General features: G+C 36.0%; 1 protein-coding gene across 1 annotated transcript in view; it reads right to left on the bottom strand.

Moving 5' to 3' along the window:
* Positions 1–4,785: 4,785 nt before the first annotated feature.
* Positions 4,786–19,299, bottom strand: part of BTAF1 (B-TFIID TATA-box binding protein associated factor 1) — a 74,311-nt gene continuing 59,797 nt past the window's right edge. Inside the window, exons 31-36 of the mRNA XM_041744207.1 lie at positions 17,327–17,452; positions 15,506–15,658; positions 10,482–10,693; positions 8,412–8,571; positions 7,861–8,031; positions 4,786–6,339 (exon numbers count right to left, since the gene is read on the bottom strand). Of these exons, the coding sequence (XP_041600141.1) occupies positions 6,196–6,339; positions 7,861–8,031; positions 8,412–8,571; positions 10,482–10,693; positions 15,506–15,658; positions 17,327–17,452 (966 nt within the window). The 3' untranslated portion in view covers positions 4,786–6,195. The remainder of the gene's footprint in view (positions 6,340–7,860; positions 8,032–8,411; positions 8,572–10,481; positions 10,694–15,505; positions 15,659–17,326; positions 17,453–19,299) is intronic.

Consider the following 19,299-nt stretch of genomic DNA (forward strand, 5'->3'; position numbering starts at 1 on the left):
GTTTTTTTGGTAGATTCTCTGGAATTTCATATAATCATTATAAAGTTTTATTTTCTAATTTGTATAGCTTCCTTTTATGGCCTGCATGCACTGGGGAGGGCCTCAAGTGTATCTCTGTCTTTATGCCAATACTTATGCTCTTGGAGGAAGTAAACACAACATATGATTTCTTGAAATTTGCCAGGATTTGCATTATGGTTCAGCACATGGTCAGTTTGGTAAATGTTCCACAAATTTTCAAAGAATGTATTCTGGAGTTGTTGAGTGGCTCTGGGTGTGTGTGTGTGTGTGTGTGTGTGTGTGTGTGTGTGTGTGTCAATGAAGTAATGTTTTTTCATTGTATTAAAATTATCTATATCGTGTTGTCATCCCCCACTCCCCACTCCCCGGTCTGCTTGTTCTACTGAAAAAGAGTTGTTAAAATCTTTCATCATGACCTTCGAGTTTTCATTTCTTTTTTGTGGTTTTGTCTATTTTTTAGATGTGTATCAGTTTGGAATTGTTATAACAGGTTAACTGAGTCTCATCATTATGAGATACTCTTTTATTGAAAATACTATTTACCTTGAAGGGTCCTTTTTCTGAAATTAATGTAACTGTACCAGCTGTTGACTTTGGTATCCCCACTCCTCACTAGTCTTTGAGCTTCTTCCATTGTGCTCGGCACAGAGTAGAAAATGACAAATAAATGATGTGCAGATGACTGCCATTTTTATTTATTTATTTATTTATTTATTTATTTATTCATTCATTCATTCATTCATTCATTCATTCATTCATAGACACAGAGAGAGAGGCAGAGACACAGACAGAGGGAGAAGCAGGCTCCGTGCAGGGAGCCCGATGTGGGACTCGATCCAGGGTCTCCAGGATCACGCCCTAGGCTGCAAGCTGCGCCAAACCGCTGCGCCACCAGGGCTGCCCTATTTTTTATTTTTTAAATGTGAGATAACCATATACGTGATTTGTAATTCCCCAGTGTTTCATTTTTGCCTGTTTCCCAGCCTTTATATAAATGGATGCAGACTACAGATTCTATTTTTATCATTGACCCTTGAGATTTATCCATGTTTTCTTACACGTTGATTTTTCACTGCTGTATAGTATTTCATTACATACATAAGCTCCCAGATCTTATTTGGTCTCATGCTTTTAATTATCTTCCAAATTTGTTTCCAGTCTTGACCTTTCTTTTGAGCTCTAACCTATAACCTACTATAACCTAGCCTCTACTCATTATCTCTACTTTGCTATAGAAATCTCTAATTTAATGACCAAAAGACAATTCTTGATTTCTTAACCTTTCTTTTCTTCCAGATTTCCTCCCTTTTTTGTTTTCTATGTCTTCCCACTATACCACTGTTGCGCAAGAATCAAACCAAGATGAAAAAGCATTTGGTTTTATGTCGAGATACAGGCAGATTGATTTGGCTGGGGTAAATATGGTGAACTTAGAGAAAGTCAGAGAGGGGCAGGGGCCAGAAACTGTAAATCCTGTAGACTGTACTGAGTTCACATTCAGTGTGAGTGTTAGAGGAAGCTACTGGAGAATTTGGCAAGCAGGGAAGACCAGTCAGAATATAGTAGTTCGAGGGAGTTAAGTTGATGGAAACTATAGTAGTAGTGAAGAAAAGTGAACAGATTTGGAATTTATCTTAGAGCTAGAAATAGCTTGCTGATGGACTAGATGGAGGGATGTCTTGTCTCTTTTTTTTTTTTTTTGTTTTGTTTTTTGTTTTTTTTTGGATGTCTTGTCTCTTGTCCCAAAATCTCCCTTTCCTTCTGGGCCTACTCAGTGTATACTAGATGCTTTCATTCCATCCCCCAGGATTTTTGCCTGCTCTTTCAGTTTCTATTAATTCATCTCTATAACCCATTATAGGTGATTTTGTAAAATCAATCCTCCAGGTCAAAATCTCCTGTTGTGTGAAATCTGCACTAATAACTATCAAATTTTCAATCCCAGTATTCGTTTATGGATCTTTTTGAAATTTGTTTTTATATTTAATTATTTTAATCATATTACTTTATAGTTACTGACATTATTCTATTTGCAGTTCTTTTAAGATTTATTTATTCATGAGAGACAGAGAGAGAGAGAGGAGAGAGGGAGAGAGAGAGAGAGGCAGAGAGAGGCAGAGACACAGGCAGAGGGAGAAGCAGGCTCCATGCAAGGAGCCCAACACGGGACTCGATCCCAGGTCTCCAGGATCAGGCCCTGGGCTGAAGGCAGCACTACACCGCTGAGCCACCCTGGCTGCCCTATTTGCAGTTCTTTAAGAACTAATTCTATTTGCATCTCCTGACTTTTCTTCCTGGTAGTTCACTGCCTTCTATAGATTGTCTGTGTAAACTTAATCTTAGAATCTTTCCCCCACGGGACCCTGATCTGAAACTATTCCTAAATGGCAATTTTGTATTTGCTTCTGCTAGGGTCCCAGAATTGTTATTTTCTTGATTTATGGTTCCTACAGTAAATACTTATTACATCCAGACCTTAAACTTAACCTGTAGTACAAGCCTAGGATTCTGATTTTTCAGACTGTGTTTCTGAGGGCTGATGGATAATTTGTGCTGGTCCCATTTGAATACATGAGTTCTATGAGGCTCTATAAAGAAAATTAAGTTATAGCTCCATTTTCTACTAAAGCCTGAAACCAAGTCTTTTGTCCCTACACAGGTAATAGGATCTCAGCCTCTACATTCTTTAACAGAACTTCACTGGTTTGAGAGAATCTACCATGGACTGGCAGGAATTGTCTTGAAGTAGGAGACAATTTTTGTCATCTTAGAGATGATGACCAACACTAATTTGTGTGAATAGCAAACATTTTTTTTTAATTTTTAAAGATTTATTTTCTTTATTTATTTATGATAGACATAGAGAGAGGCAGAGACACAGGAGGAGGGAGAAGCAGACTCCATGCTGGGAGCCCAACATGGGACTCGATCCCGGGACTCCGGGATCATGCCCTGGGCCAAAGGTAGGCGCTAAACCGCTGAGCCACCCAGGGATCCCAGGAAACATTTTTTATTAATTGTCAAGACTCAAGTTTTTGCTTTACAGATTCACACTGAGTACTATCTTATTATAATCAGGAGGTATAAGATTGTACTGGGATTAAATATTTGTAACAGATATGCAATGTAATACTAGCTGTTTTTCTATAATTTCTATTACACTCTTACAATTACCCCACTTTTGCCTCTAAGTGGTCACATTCTCAAACAGCTTCACATTTTACTTTTTAAAAGTATTTTATAGGGGGATCCCTTGGTGGCTCAGTGATTTAGCACCTGCCTTTGGCCCAGGGCGTGGTCTTGGAGTCCCGGGATCGAGTCCCGCATCAGGCTCCCTGCTTCTCCCTCTGCCTGTCTCTCCCCACCCTGTGCCTCTCATGAATAAATAAATAAATCTTTACAAAAAAAAGTATTTTATAAAACTTTATATTTTATATGGTTCGTAAAGTGTTATATAAGCTTATTCAAAAGTAAACTTTTAATAACCACCCAGAAGGAATAAGGCTATAATATACTGGTTCAATTGGTCCCAGTATTAGAGACTTTCATCCTTGTTACCATTTTAATAAGCTCTTCTTGAAAGACTTGAATAATTTTTGGAGAAATGTTCATGGATATATACCTGTAACAATATTTCTATAGTGCTAAATATGTAAGATTTTCCTATAGGAATTACTACTGATGACTGATTATGGAAAATTTCAAAAAGTTAAAAATAAACATAAAACAAGAGAACTAGTACAATGGATATCCATGAATCCATTATTCAGCTTAAAATACCAACAGCCTCTTATGCTTGTTTTGCTTCCCACACGCACACTTAAAAAAAGTTAACTACCATACCCTTATTACATTCACAAAATTAACTATAAATATCTTTAATATATTAAGTTCAATTTTCCCTATGTATCCATTTATTCCTAAGCTATACTACTGTGACTCTAAATGGGTCACTTAACAAAAATATTGTTCTTACCTGTTTTTACTTGAAAAGCTGGAATGTGTGGTTTAATTTTATTCAGTTCAAAAGGTTATTTTTTTAATGTTATGTCACACTAAGTCTTCCTCTGACCTACAACCTTTTTCCACTAAGAGGCAACCATTTTCCTGTGTATACTTCTAGAAATATTTTACTCTCTTAAAATTTAAACTAGTTAAGTATCTTTCAGCCTTTCTGACCTTTCAAATTGGAAAAGGATCTTTAAGTTTTATGGTGTGAATTCTTCTGCCCTTTCCTATTTCTTTAATTATATATTGTTGCCTACATATTCTTACAAAACATCAGTTATTATGAGCTATGTAATCTGGCTTACATAAATGGCAAATAAGAATTTAACTCATGTATACTGGTTTAGCTACCCAGTGCTATTACAACGGATGTTCTACATAAGAGATTCCTTTTGGTCTTCTATAATCTGAATATAAATCCTAAACATGGGATCCCTGGGTGGTGCAGTGGTTTGGCGCCTGCCTTTGGCCCAGGGCACGATCCTGGAGACCCGGGATCGAATCCCACGTTGGGCTCCCAGTGCATGGGGCCTGCTTCTCCCTCTGCCTGTGTCTCTGCCTCTCTCTCTCTCTGTGTGTGACTATCATAAATAAATAAAAATTAAAAAAAAAATAAATCCTGAACAATGAAGAAATAACCATTTAGTAAGAAAAAAAGGTATTGAGCTTTCTTAGAACTTTTATATCTGAAAAATTAATTTTAGTCCTTTGATTTTTCTAGTGATATTTCCTACAAATAACACACAGTTGCATATATTTTACAGTTTCAATCTTATTTTTTATTCTCTGTGGAATGCTAGGTTTAATGTTACAGTATGGTTGTCAAAGCTAATGAAATGTGACAAATGTCCATGTCTAAATGCTGCAGAACAGTATAACTTTAATGATTTTAAACAAAAAAAGTTCTTTTACAACTGAGGTCTGATGGTTTTTAAACCAATGCCTATGTGTATGGCCAGCCACAAACCTTGGGGATGTTTATTACCTGTACATGTATATACAAATATATTCCATACATATATATGCACACAGGCATGTATTAATTTATGTGTGAAATTTATAAAATTATACACATACACATACATGCATATCTATATGCATATACCCACCCTCACCATTGAGCTCACTTTCCTAACTAATCAGCTTCATGCCCAATTATTATTGCTGCTCAGTATAACTACATGATTTTAGTGCCAATACCAAGCACCTTGTAGGATGCAGGATAGGTATGTGTGTGCATATAGATATGTGTATTTATGTATGTTTGTGTATATAAAGGAATTATTTCTCCCTTTTATGCTTCTGTCATGCATTACTACGATAAACAGTCTTTTCACCATAGGTTTTGGAATTCTAAACAGTGTAAAATCTACTTCTGGAAAACTGTATATGTTCATAGTTACAAAAAATATATTATATATATATATGATTGAAACCTATTGAGTACATATGTTCTCTGAATCTGGCTATATCCTAGCCATTAGATAAATTAAAAAAACACCCTCTTAATAGGATGTTATGATAGCCTTAAATAGACCATTACCTGTATTCAGAATAGTTGATATATTTTAAAAGTTGACAAAATGATGTTAAAGATTTGAAAAACACTATGTATCTGCATTAAATATATAAAGGTTTCCACCAAGGGTCAGGTTCAATTCATTGTCTAAGATTTTCATGTTCCAAGAGTGACCAATATCATAGTCATTATTTTTTAAAATTATGGCTCATTAAGGCTTTTATACAAAAAAAAGCCCTATTTTTAATCATTTATAAAAACAATTTCTATTTAAAAGAAAAAATGTACATGAACACTAAAGTACTCATCGATATTATCCTGTACAAAGTGACTACATAAAGATAGGAGGCTCGTTCCCAGTAAGAACACCTCATGGTAGCACATGTAAACCTGGTTTGGTTCCTCTGCTCTGCAGCTATTCAGCATGTAAAATTTAAACCATTTCACATTAACATTTAAATTTAATACAGTGCAAATATTTGAGAATAACTTGTTCCCCCCAGTGAAACAAGAACCAGCGTTATGCTGAATATTCTTCAGATCTATTTACACATTGAGCTAAAAGTTCACCATAAACTTTGAAATTTGCTGAATATCAGCAGAAATGTAACTGAACTAGCAGCAACTGCATTTCCAATATTTGATAGTTACTTGAGAGAATGCATAAAATTTTCCAGGCTGTACTCTGAATCATATTGCTCTTGATCCCAAAGATCACTCAGGTTTTCAAGAATTGATTTCATACTTGCTTTTCCGGAAGTAGAAGTGTCAGCTTTTTCTGCTTTGCCATCCTTCAGAAAAATTGGCAGAAAGATAAAATGAAAGATTATGAACTTCGGAAATAATATTCTACTTTAAAATTCATACTTGTTTCTAACATTGCACTCATTCAACAGAGTTTGACACTTTAAATGATGAGCAAGTTTGTGATCTCATAAGTTAACCTAATTCTATTTTCCCACAGTCCTAACAATTTTATCAGTTTAAGCTTTTTCTTCAGAAAGAATTATAAGAACATTACAAAGAACTCATTGTTAGTTGTAGATGTATGTATTTGTCATATACATATAAATATATATGTCTTCTCCCAAACATTTGAGAGTAAGTTGTATATATTATGGCTTTTTATCCCTATATAGGAGTCAGCCTGTATTCTTAAGAACAAGGATGTTCTTACATAATCAAAGTATAATTATCAAATTAAGGAAACTTAATACTGCTGTATAAGTCCATATTCAAATTTTTCCAACTGTCACAATAAGATCCTTTATGGCAATTCTGGCAATTGCTTTTGCTTCCTTGTAATATCCCCCGAGCACAGTTCTGTTTGCTAAAAATCACCCATAAGAATATTCTGAACAGATCAAAAGTTATTTGAAAATAGCAATCCAGGTTTTGGTTTTTTTTTTGTTTTTTTTGTTTGTTTGTTTTGCAATCCAGGTTTTGTTGAGTCTTCTTCTAGATTATATGTTATCCTGTTCAACCTTACTTATATGACATGACCGAAGAACCTTCCTCCATCTGGCCATCTCATGGGGATGAACTAATTAATTACTGTTTAAAATGCAGCACTCAGCACACCAGACCTAATATTCTAAATGTGGGCTGAACACACAAAGAGTACAATGGAACTACTTTCTCTCATATTTGGACATTACAATTCTATTATTAGAGCTAGTTTATTATATTAGGCCATTTCTCACTATAATTTATACTGAGTGCACAGTGCATTTTCCAAGAACCTATGCAGGACTTTAAATCCAACCCTATTGGTTTTACATTATTAGACCAATATTTCTGGCTGTTGCATCCTTTGATTATGGACTGTTATCTAATATATTAGTTCCATCATCCACAATAATAATAACAGCTAGTATTTATTGAGGATTTATACTAGGTAACCTTTCTAAGTGCTTACAGATATTATTCCATTTTTATCTTCGCAACCATGTAATACCATCCTTTTTATCCTCCCAAGGGCACAGAAGTCTCTGAGCAGAGAAATTAATTTGCCAAAGGTCACCAGTTAATAGGTAACAAGGCAAGAAACACAGACCCAAGTCTAGCTGACTCCAGTAATAGCTGTCTTTTAGCAGGAAAGGGCTAAGAAACCTGAGGCAAGACACTAAAGACAGCAATCAGAAAGTCAAAACTTAAAGAGTTTTATCTGGACATCAAAAATTCTCTCAAAGGGTTGCCTAGTTAATACTAAAGTGAATGCCTTTTGCTGCTCACTTTAATACTTTCACCAAGCAGTCCTGGGAAGTCTGTGAACACAGTAAAAGATATAGCAAATTGTTTAAGTTCTTTACCTTATCAAGAGTAAACAGGTCAAGAAGTTGATCTGTCCCCATACTCTGCAAACTAGAATTCTCTTGGCTAATAACAGTATTTGCTATGTTCATCTTGAATTTCTGCAAACCCATTATTTTCTCTTCCAATGTTCCTCTGGTTATTAACCGGTACACGTTAACCACACGTTTCTGAATGACAAAAAGAAGGTAAGCAATTGTAGCACAAATAAACTGATAAGCTTTTGAAGTTCATCAAATCAGGGGGCTTGCATACTTGAACTAAGTACTTAAACACTATCTAATAAGGATTGGATTTTATTAACCTGACTTCATGAGTTTAAAATTTTATTATTTGGCAGAGAATTAAATATTAGGAATGGACAGTGTCTGGGGTTTCCTTAGTCTAATTACCTTACTTAACGCCTGAGGATGTGGTACAACATACTGGGTAACTTGCTAAGGTCACAACACTTAGTATCAGAGAAGGAGCTAAAACCAAGGCTTCCTGGCTCTTTTGGGTATTTTTCCCACAGTGCAGGTTAACACCCTGTGAGTGATGATTTTTTTACCTGCCCAATGCGGTGGGCTCGGTCCATGGCCTGTAGATCACGCATAGGATTCCAGTCATGCTCCACAAATACTACTGTGTCAGCGCCTGTTAAGTTAAGCCCCAGGCCGCCAACATGAGTTGTAAGTAAAAGAACATCTATGGATGGATCATTGTTAAACCTAAAAGTATAGATATTAAAAAATAAAATTAGCATATCTTAAGGTTTCTGTAATAAACTGGACTCTTAAAAAAAAATTAAAGAGCCTAAATGAAGACACTGCTTTAAAAATCTATGATATGGGGGGAGGTGCCCAGGTGGCTCAGTTGGTTAAGCATCCAACTCTTGGTTTTGGCTTAGGTTATAACCTCAGGGTCATGATGGAGCCCCACATCTGCTTGAGTTTCTCTGTCTCCCTCTCCCTTTGTCCTTCCTCCCACTTGCATGCTCACTCACTCTTGCAAATAAATAAATCTTAAAACTATGATATGGGGGTGCCGGACTGGCTCAGTGAGTAGAGCATATGACCCCCATCTCGGGGTTATAATTTCAAGCCCCACATTGGGCATAGAGATTACTTTATTTTTATTTTACTTTTTAATTTTATTTATTTATTCATGAGAGACACACACAGAGAGGGGCAGAGACACAGGCAGAGGGAGAAGCAGGCTCCATGCAGGGAGCCTGATGTGGGACTCGGATCCTGGGACTCCAGGACCACGCCTCAGGCCGAAGGCAGGCGCTAAACCACTGAGCCACTCAGGTGTCCCTAGAGTTTACTTTAAAAAAATAAAAAAAAAGATGTGGACATTTCTGTGACCACTTGAGATGAAAAACACATCTTCAAAAAAAAAAAAAAAAAAAAAAAAAAAAAAAAAAAGAAAAACACATCTTCAGTAGTAGAATGTTTTTTAGAACATTTCAGATATTTCACAAAAAAAAACTAAGTCAACTAGGTTATATTTTTAGGAGGACAGATAAAGACCAACTAGTAAAAATGTAATTAAACACTAATGAAGATAAAACTCAACTATGAACCTTTAACATATGGAGATAGAAGAGTTGGGGGAAAGGATCCATGAGTCAGGAAAATTAGAGGATGAAGTAGTTGCTAGTATTGTGCTAATCCCAGAAGATACTGATAAAGGTTTTGAGAGATAGCTTCTAGGAAAAAGAAAAAGTAACATTACCAAGCTACTATTTATTCCATTCTTACTATGAATCAAATGATGGACTTAGTGCTTTATGTGTATTCTGTTGTTATAATAGCTCTATAAAGATATTCTTGTCCTTGTAGATACTATAATTTTCAATAAATAGGCTCAACTGGACATGTCTAGAGTCAGGAGTCAAACCTAGGTCTGTCTGCCTCCAAAATTCCTTAGTGGGTCTCTAATACTACTGTGCCCAATAATCTTTTAAAGTAGGCAGGTCTGGGACAAAACCTAGGAGCTTGAATTTAAAAACCCAACCTCTGAGGTTTCTAAAGCAGAGAAGGCAGACTACAGGTTTTAAACACTGCACTTACCAATTCTGCTTCCTACCTATGCCAACTTCCCACTTGTTCTCAGCAGAGACACAGGGATGTTAGAGATCTTAGCTAAGCCTCTTGTTTGCTTCTTCCTACTCTAACTCCCCAAAAAAGGTCAGTGGGAAAGTCATTGTCTCTATTTTTTATTGATGCCTTAAATTTCTTCCATGCCCTTCAGAGTGCTTTCCTACTACTGTCACGTTTTTTTCTTTTTTTAAACTAAAACTATTCAATTATATTCTTGTATTTTAAAAGGGTTTGGGGGAACCTGGGTGCCTCAGTGGTTGGGCGTCTGCCTTTGGCTCAGGGCGTGATCCTGGGGTCCTAGGATTGAATCCTGCATCAGGCTCCCAGCTGGGAGTCTGCTTCTCCCTCTCCCTGCGTCTCTCATGAATAAATAAAATCTTAAAAAAAATTAAAAAATAATAATAAAAAGGGTTTAGTTGGGTTGAATTATGAGATAACAAAACACATGTAGAGACATTTAGTCATGAGGTAAACTTCTATGTAACTAATAACTAAGTATAACTTGCTGTCTAAGAGTTTTCGAAGCCACTTACCGTGAAACAATGGAATGCCTCTGACCAGGAGGTATGCTGCCATCTAATCTCAGATAAGTGACAGAGGGTAAGTGAGGTTTGAGAAGATCATGTTCCACTATATCAAGCATGCTTTTAAGCTGACAGAAGATCAGTATCCTGTGCTGGGCCACAACAGACTCTGTGCCACTCTCTGAAGTGCTGCCATTTCCCAAACCACAGTCCAAAAGCAACTTGAAAAAAGAATCAATTGTTACACAGGTGTTCAATAGAGTAGGCAACCAATCTCACTGTGACAAATACTTTTTGTAGTAAGAAACGGTTATGTTTATCTGTTACCTGGAAAGCAGATTGCTACTCTGGGCTGTAATCTGTCATCTTACAGCTTCTGGAACCAGTTTTTGAGGTGCTCAGGCTTAGAATTTCCTGATCACCACTTCAGGAGGTTCCCTAACCAGCCCATCTCCCCTTTCCTTTCCTGAGTTACCTGAGGGTCACTAGAGTCTCAATAAATGTTTACTTAAAGTGAAGATCTCCAGGCAAAATTGTTCATAAAAAGTTATAAAAAACAGAGTGGGGGCACCTGGCTGACTCAGTCAGTAGAGCATGCGACTCTCGATCTCAAGGTTGTGAGTTCAAGCCCCATGTTGAGTGTGGAGCCTACCTAATTAAAAAAGAAAAGATCAGAAAGAACAGTGTGAAGAGAACATAACGAAGTAGCTAAATCTGGCAGGCATCAAAATTACAAAAAAGAAGAGAACCAAAAGCATCTAGTAAGATCTCTGGATTCTTGAGCTTACTACTATAGCTATCAACCAAGAACTTTAACAGCAAGAACCATGCTACTATAGATCTTTTGTATTTCCTGCTACATTATGGTTTAGTGCCTAGCACACAGCAGGTACAATAAATAAACAAGTGAATAAAATCCAAGAGAATCATGTTTTTATCTGCTTAGGAAATGAAAGTACCCAGTATTGGCTCAGTGGTTGAGTGGTTGAGTGTCTGTCTTTGGCTCAGGTTGTGATCCTGGTGTCCTGGGATCAAGTACCGCATCAAGCTCCCTGCAGGAAGCCTGCTTCTCCCTCTACCTATCTCTCTGTCTCTCTCATGAATAAATAAATAAAATCTTAAAAAAAAAAAAAAAAAGAAAGAAAGAAAGAAAGAAAAGAAAAGAAAAAGGAAACCAAAAGCTCAGATGGGCAAGATAACCAAAAGGCCATCTAGGCAAACTCCAAAAATCAAATGTAAAACTCTCAGAGTACTGTGTAAAATAAGTTAACATAGCAGACTTGAAATGCTTTTTTTAGAAAGTCCAGCTTGCAAGGTCTTGGCTGAAAGAAGTCTTGAAACTTGGGTTTGAGTCTTTCCATTGTTTCTTACCTGATAAGGGCGGCCTACTCTGCTCAAACTGTTATACAAACAATAGGATTATGCTGACACTGGCTTTCTTTCGGGGAGTCTAGAATTTTGGTATATACTACACAAAGGGAGTCTCTATTACCAGACCCAATAAAAACTTTTGGCATTGAGTCTCTAATGGCCCTACCTGATAGGCAACATTTCACATGTGTTGTCATAATTTGATGCTAGGGGAAGAATAAATGTTCTTTCTCTTCTACCTTAGTAGCCCTTAAACTGTAAATTTTAATTAGGTTAGCCTAAGCTTTCCCCCACTCCTTGATATAGAGTACATATATGGTATACTACCAAGGAACACCTCTAAGTGGAATTTAAAAATCTGATAAATGTAATTATCTCTATCCCCTGCCCCTAAATCTACAATCAAGATTACTATCTTTCTTTGAAAAACCTGGTGTGTTTTAGGAGAGTATAACTAGGTAGTACCAGTATAAAGAACGTGTTATCAGTGGGACATTCTACATGGCTTCTATAAAAGAATTCTAGAGAGAGAGAGAGAACTTATCAGAATATCTGTGTCAGGCACATTCAATTATCATAATCACTTAGGCAGCAATATCAAACCATACAGATAACCAGTCATATTCAGAATGTCCACCTACGACTTCTCCAAGTCCACACTTAACATACAATCTTCCTAATATATTCTTTCAGTGTAGCTATCCTACTGGATGTATGGACATATCATTGACATAAATATTGTTGTCTAGCAGGAGAACTGACATTCTGGTTTTTCCAGTAATCTCTTATAACCTGAGTTTGCCCTGAGAGACTGGAGAGATGAACTCCAAGTATTCTGACAAAATTTAGTTTGCAGCCTTGAAAAGTTGATTACTAGACTCTAGAAAGTGGTTACCAAGGCCACCTGATATGGGTGTCTGAGAGGCCAGTTGCCTTCCCTAGAGAGCAATTTAATTTAATCTTGCCCTAACTTCAGCATAGGATAAATTACCCCAGGTTTTGCAAGCTATTTTTCATATAAAATGGTTTCCAGATTCTTTTGATCTTCATCTTCCACTTAGAGTGCTCAGAACTATAAATGATACTCAAAATTTGGTGTGACAGTTATAAAAGACAATGAAACTTTGATGCCCTCATTTTGGTCATTACGCTATTATTAATCCCACCCAAGATCTTAGGAGTTTTATTTACTGGTAACTAATTCATACAAGTTTACAGAAAACCTGCCATCAAATCAAACTCAACTTTACATTGTATAAAATATTTGCCAAGCCTGACAGAATCTGTTAAGTTTTTTAAAACTGACTTTGCTTATCTCCATTAAATTTCACCTGTTTTAGTTCATCAGTCCAGTATCCTGAAATTTTAAAATTCTGGCAATATTAGATAGTTCTGGCACTATTACTCGGTGATAAATATGTTCCTACATATCTAGTGTCAGATTTTTAAAAAGCAAATAAGACTTTTCCCCTAATCCAGAGAATAAACATATTTTAGATGAAAGCAACCTAGTTCTCTCCTAAGATAGAACCTCTGTTCTGAATGGCTGAAAAGAACTGAGAAAATGGAAAAGACAGGTTCTAGAAAAGCCCTCCATAATCCCTCCAAACCATTTGGGTTTGCGGAGTTCCTAAGCATCTAAATTCCAAACACTTTAGAATGACCAGAAGGTGCAGAGTTCCTAAGCATCTTAATTCCAGACACTTTAGAATGACCAGAAGCACTATAAAATGAGAGATCAGTTTAATAACTGCACAGAAAAAAAAATAATGTGCAAAAGGATAAACTAAAAATAATTTAAAGCCTATAATTAAAGTGGGAATGTAATTCAACATTTTTTGGAAATCTAATTAGCTGACTGCTTGACTAAGTATATCTTACAGCTTTATCTAATATATCAGCTATGTTGGGTGCCTGGGTGGCTCAGTTGGTTAAGCATCTGCCTTGTGCTTCTCCTTCTCCCTCTGCCCCTCCTCCCTGCTCATGGTCTCTCTCTCTCTCTCTCTCTCAAATAATAAAATCTTTTTTAGAAAATGTATCAGCTATGTTAAGAAAATTGTGAACATTTTATATACAAAATTAGTTTGGTCAAATAAGGAAACTATTCCATATATAAATAAAGGCAAAAGTCATTCTTCCATTTTATGGTAAAAACTCATTCTTTCACATTTAGTGATTTAAGGATACATGCTTGGATGTCATATATGCCATTACAAAACATTTTCTATGTTAACCCATGTGAAATCTAAAATCTTCATTCATTTTCTCAATGAAATTTAGTCCAGAATAATTACAGAAAGCAAAAACAATTACTAAAATCCAGATTTTACAATAAGCTCTTAATTTTTAAGGTTAGAACTAAATATTATTAGCATTAACATTTTGGTGCTTGAAACTGGTTCTTTTAAGAAGTTCAACCTTTTGAAATCTTAGAATTTTCAAATATTCTGTTTTTGAAGCTATATACCAAGAGTGTGACAGGAGCAAAATGGCAGAGTGGGCAGCTCTTAATAAAACTCAGAGATCCACACTGACACACATTACAATCAAACCACTGAAAGAGAATCCTGAGAGAGCAAGAGAAAAGTGAATCTGTCATGTAAAAAGGATCCTCAAGAAGATCAATATTGGATTTCTTATCAGAAACCATGGAAGAAAAAAAAAAAAAAAAAAAGAAACCATGGAAGACGTTATTAAATAAAGTAAAAGGACAATCTACAGAATGGAAGAAAATATTTGCAAAATCATGTATCTAATAAGGGCTTAATAATATCTAGAATATAAAAGAACTCTTAAAACTCAACCAAAGACAGACTATACAATTTAAAAATGGTCCAAAGACTTAGAAGGCATTTTCAACCATGAGATAGCAATTCACACCTGCTGGGATAGCCACAATAAAAAAAAATAAAAGTAAAGTGTTGGCTAGGATGTGAAGAAATTAAAACCATGGCATACTGCTGATGGTAATGTAAATGGCGCAGCCACCATGGAAAACAGTTTGGCAGTCCCTGAAAAAGTTAAACATAGAACTGCTAAATGATCTAGCAATTCCACTCCTACATCTACATCCAAAAGAACTGAGAAGAGGGGCTGTTTAAACAGATACTTATTAGCTCACATTCATTGCAGTATTATTCACAAAAGCCAAAAGGTGGAAACAACGCAAGTGTCCACCAACACAGGACTAGATAAACAAAATGAGGTATATACATAAAAATAATAATAGTACTCAGCCACAAAAATGAAGTACTGATACGTGCTACAAACACAAATGAACCTTGAAAACCAAGTGAAATAAGCCAGTCACAAAAGCATAAATATTATATGATGCCACTTACATGAAGCTGTTATTGCTTCATGTGTACAGTTTCTGTTTGAGTGATGGAAAACTTTTGGAAATAGTGGTGACAGCTGCACAACACTGTGAATGTAATTAATGCCACAGAATTGTACACTTAAACATGGTTAAAATGGCATACCTTATACTACATATATTTACCACAGTTTTTAAAAAAGCTATACCACAAATGGGACAAACTACATTAAAAAATAAAAGATATGGTAAACACATCAGTAATCTTTTGGAAAAGCAAATTTACTCAGTGTTACAGATCAAGAATGTGTAACACACATCTACTAACCTCATGATACCTACTTACCTGTTTCAAAGCTGAGAGTTTAGGGGCATGTTGAATATCGTGAAGAGAAGAATTCTGAACTGCTAGTTTTTCAGTAGTACTCTTGAATTCTGGATGTTGAGGTGTTAAGACTAATGCTGGATGGTTGCACAGCTTACGTAAGTACTGTAATGCCTTTAAGAGGGAAAAAGTTTATACAAGTCCATACGTGCCACAAATGTCTGTGTCTCCGTATCTTTTCCTATTCTATTCCATCCATAAAATGCCCTTTTTCCTATTCTTGCTACTCCCACTCATTCTTCAAGGACCAGTTCAAACATCTCATCTATGATGCCTTCATCTGTGCTCCTTGTGCACTATATGAGAACACTTATAAGCTTGTATAAATTATACAGTTTATGTCTGTCTCCCTCACTAGACAATGAGCTTCTCATGGCAGAAAGACCTCTTTCCCAAAGTGCCTGAAAATGCTTACAATTACTTCTAGAATAGGCAACATTTCCTAAAGATTTCCAAAGGGTTTCTCAAACTTCAATGAGTATAGAATTTCTTGAGGACCTTATAAATGTGTAAGTCTCTGCCCTACACAGTATTCTAATTCAGCAAGTCAGGGAGAGGAGAAGGTAGAACAAAGTGGTTATTTCAAGTAGTTGTGTTTAAGAATCAGAACCCTCCGGGTCTATTCTTTCTTTTCTCTAATTGTTACATTCTTTCTTGCCTTTTACTTGGCTTATGATTTGGGTCTTGAGATTTGTTTCTTTTCTTTTTTAAAGATGCCACTTATTTATTCATGACACACAGACAGAGAGAGAGAGAGAAAGAGAGAGAGAGAGAGAGAGAGAGAGAGAGAGACAGAGACAGAGACAGAGGGAGAAGCAGGCTCCGTGCAGGGAGCCCAATGCGGGACTTGATCCCGGGATTCCAGGATCATGCTCCGGGCCAAAGGCAGACGCCCAACTGCTGAGCCACCCAGGAGCCCGGGTCTTGAGATTTGTATTAGAAATCAAGTTCCACTGACAAAACTCAAGAGACTGCTGGACACTAAGATAGCAACTATGGGAGAGGTATTAGCCTTCACAACCATTTCCCCCCCTCCTTCTATCTTTAAAAATGTTAGCGGTATTCAGTTATTGGTGGCAAGAGGATTTGAGGAGGTTTTCTATAGTGGAATATTTCAAAAGGGACAGAAAGACTGAGTTAACACTTTCTCTTTTTTCACTTGCTATTCCCTTGAGCACATCAGGCATCATCTGTCTCATGACATCTGTACTTTTGGTATCCTCTGCCTGGAATTGTTTCCCCCCACATATCTGCATGCTTCAATCCTCCAGATCTCTGCTTTATCACCTTTTCAGTGAGGCCATCCCTGATCCCTCTATTAAAAACCACAATCGAGAAAAAAAAAAACACAATCATGATAACTGCTATACTGTATAACCCTATATTCTGCTTTATTTTCTCTTACATAAAATGTATTTTACTTACTCCTTGTTCAATGCTACAAGGGAGGAGTTTGTTTTTTCCAATGTTTTAATTAATCCTTGAGCTAACAAAAATTACTGCCTTATAGCAGGCATTTCAGTATTTTTTAAATGTAAAGCAAAAGTTCTCAAACTCTTCTTTTCGTGTAATATACAAAAATATGTTGCATTTTGTATAATTTTAATATTAAATTGCTTATTAATAACTATAAATATGAAAATACATTAGTATTCTTTTATTCTCAAGAATGTTTACACAATACTGAAAAATTTAAATAAACCCATGCTTTAGTATTCTGCGTTAAAATTGCTGCACTGAAGAATATGATTCAAGAATGAAAAAGGAGACTAAAAGGTATACCTGGAATACATGGCCTGTAGCTTTAAGCTTTGGTTTTTCAGTTTCTTCAGAAAGTGCAGCTGAAGAAACTGTTTCATCAACATCACACTTGGCACGAGACTTAGCAAAATCCTCATAGAGCTGAACCTGTAAAATTGCCGCCACAAAAGCAGTTAAGTAAATTTATTTTCAATGGTTCAAAACATAGCTAGCAAATGCCAATAAAAGCAGTCATTTAAACCCAGCCCTCATTTTTTTAAAAAAGATTTTATTTATTTATTCATGAGAGACACAGAGGGAGAGGCAGAGACACAGGTAGAGGGAGAAGCAGGCTTCATGCAGGAAACCCGATGTGGGACTCGATCCCGGGTCTCTCCAGGATCAGTCCCTGGGCTGAAGGCGGTGCTAAATGGCTGAGCCACCCGGGCTGCCCAACCCAGCCCTCATTAAACAAAGCATGATATCTATGCTTTACTCCTAATTACAAATTATCCACTACATCTTGGTAAATTCCTTTAAAATTATATTTAGAAAACAAGTATAACACATTACGCTTGGCTGCTAAAATATTAAAAAATAGTCAAATAGTCCTAGACTCCATTTTTGTTGAGGAAGATAAATGTATTACCAATAAAAGAGAACCTGAACCCTTACAAGTAAGAAAATCTTCTCTAAGTGAAATTATGTGGTACTCTATAAGTATATTCCAAAAGACCAAGTTTTTAAAGAATATCACTGCTGAGACACCTGGTTAGCTCAGTCGGTTGAGAATGTGACTCTTGATCTCAGGATTATGAGTTCAAGCCCCCAAATCACGTGTAGAGATTGCTTAAATAAGTAAAACTTACAAAGAAAAAAAGTAAAAAGAAGTAAAAGACTACTACTACCTAAAAAGAGAACTCATGAATGTTGAAGCATTACCTTGGAGTCTGGGTTCCTGCGTTATACATGCTAAAACAATGTGAAAGGGAAGAAAATCAAGAGTGCTCAAAGAACAGTAAAGTATAAAAACATGTGAATGCTAAATAAAGCCAAATGTCACTTCCTTCCCAGCTCCTCTCCTCCAGGCTACTTAAATGTGTTTTATACCAACTGCATACCATGGATTTTTTTTTTTAACAATTTTTTGAGTGATCTTTGTAACCAACGTGGGGTTCAAACTCACAACTCTGAGATCAAGAGCTGGATGCTCTACTGAATAAGCCAGCCAGGCGCCCCTACTATGGATTTTTTTTCATATGGCAGCTTTTCTTTATTGTACTTACTTCAAAAAGTCTTTATCTCATTGCTCCTAAAATATTCCTTTCAAGAAATACTAATCCAATTTTTACAAATGAGGATTGGAGGCCCAGACAGCTGAAGTAGATAACATAAATGATCACAGAAATCTCAGCATCTAGATTAGTGTCCTGTTAAGCTCTAAACTTAAGTTGTACAGATAGGAGACAAAAGACTGTTTCTGAGTGTGTCTATATATCTTTTCTTCATTTTACCATGCTAAAGCAACTCTTAATGCTGAAATGGATGGATGCAAACTAACCTAAAACATAAAGTTAAAATAAAATTCTAATTATAGGCATGTCTTCCTAAGACAAGGGATAGTTTCCCCTTACAAAATACTACACAAGGAAAGGCATATAATAAATTCCTTTAAAAAAAAAACTAAAATAAATTCCCTTGATAATGGTCTCTGTACAAAATCAGAACTGTGCAAAAGCCATCTTATTTCAAAAATTTACTGGTAATGCAATAGTACTTTTAAAGGGATGAGGTCCCACTTCCCAGGTTTGAAACTCAGCCCTGATATATATTAGCTATATAATCTTGAGTAAGTTACTTAACTTTTCTGAGCTTCCCCTTCCTTATTTGCAAAAGAGGAGACTGACAATACCTATAATGCTGTTGTGAAGATATGACATTACAGGCAGATTTTTGGGCCTTATAAACATTGGCTCATTTCTTTATCATTTAATCTTGCAAAATTTCTGATTAAT

Source organism: Vulpes lagopus, chromosome 2 (assembly GCF_018345385.1).
Source record: "Vulpes lagopus strain Blue_001 chromosome 2, ASM1834538v1, whole genome shotgun sequence".
Lineage (NCBI taxonomy): Eukaryota > Metazoa > Chordata > Mammalia > Carnivora > Canidae > Vulpes > Vulpes lagopus.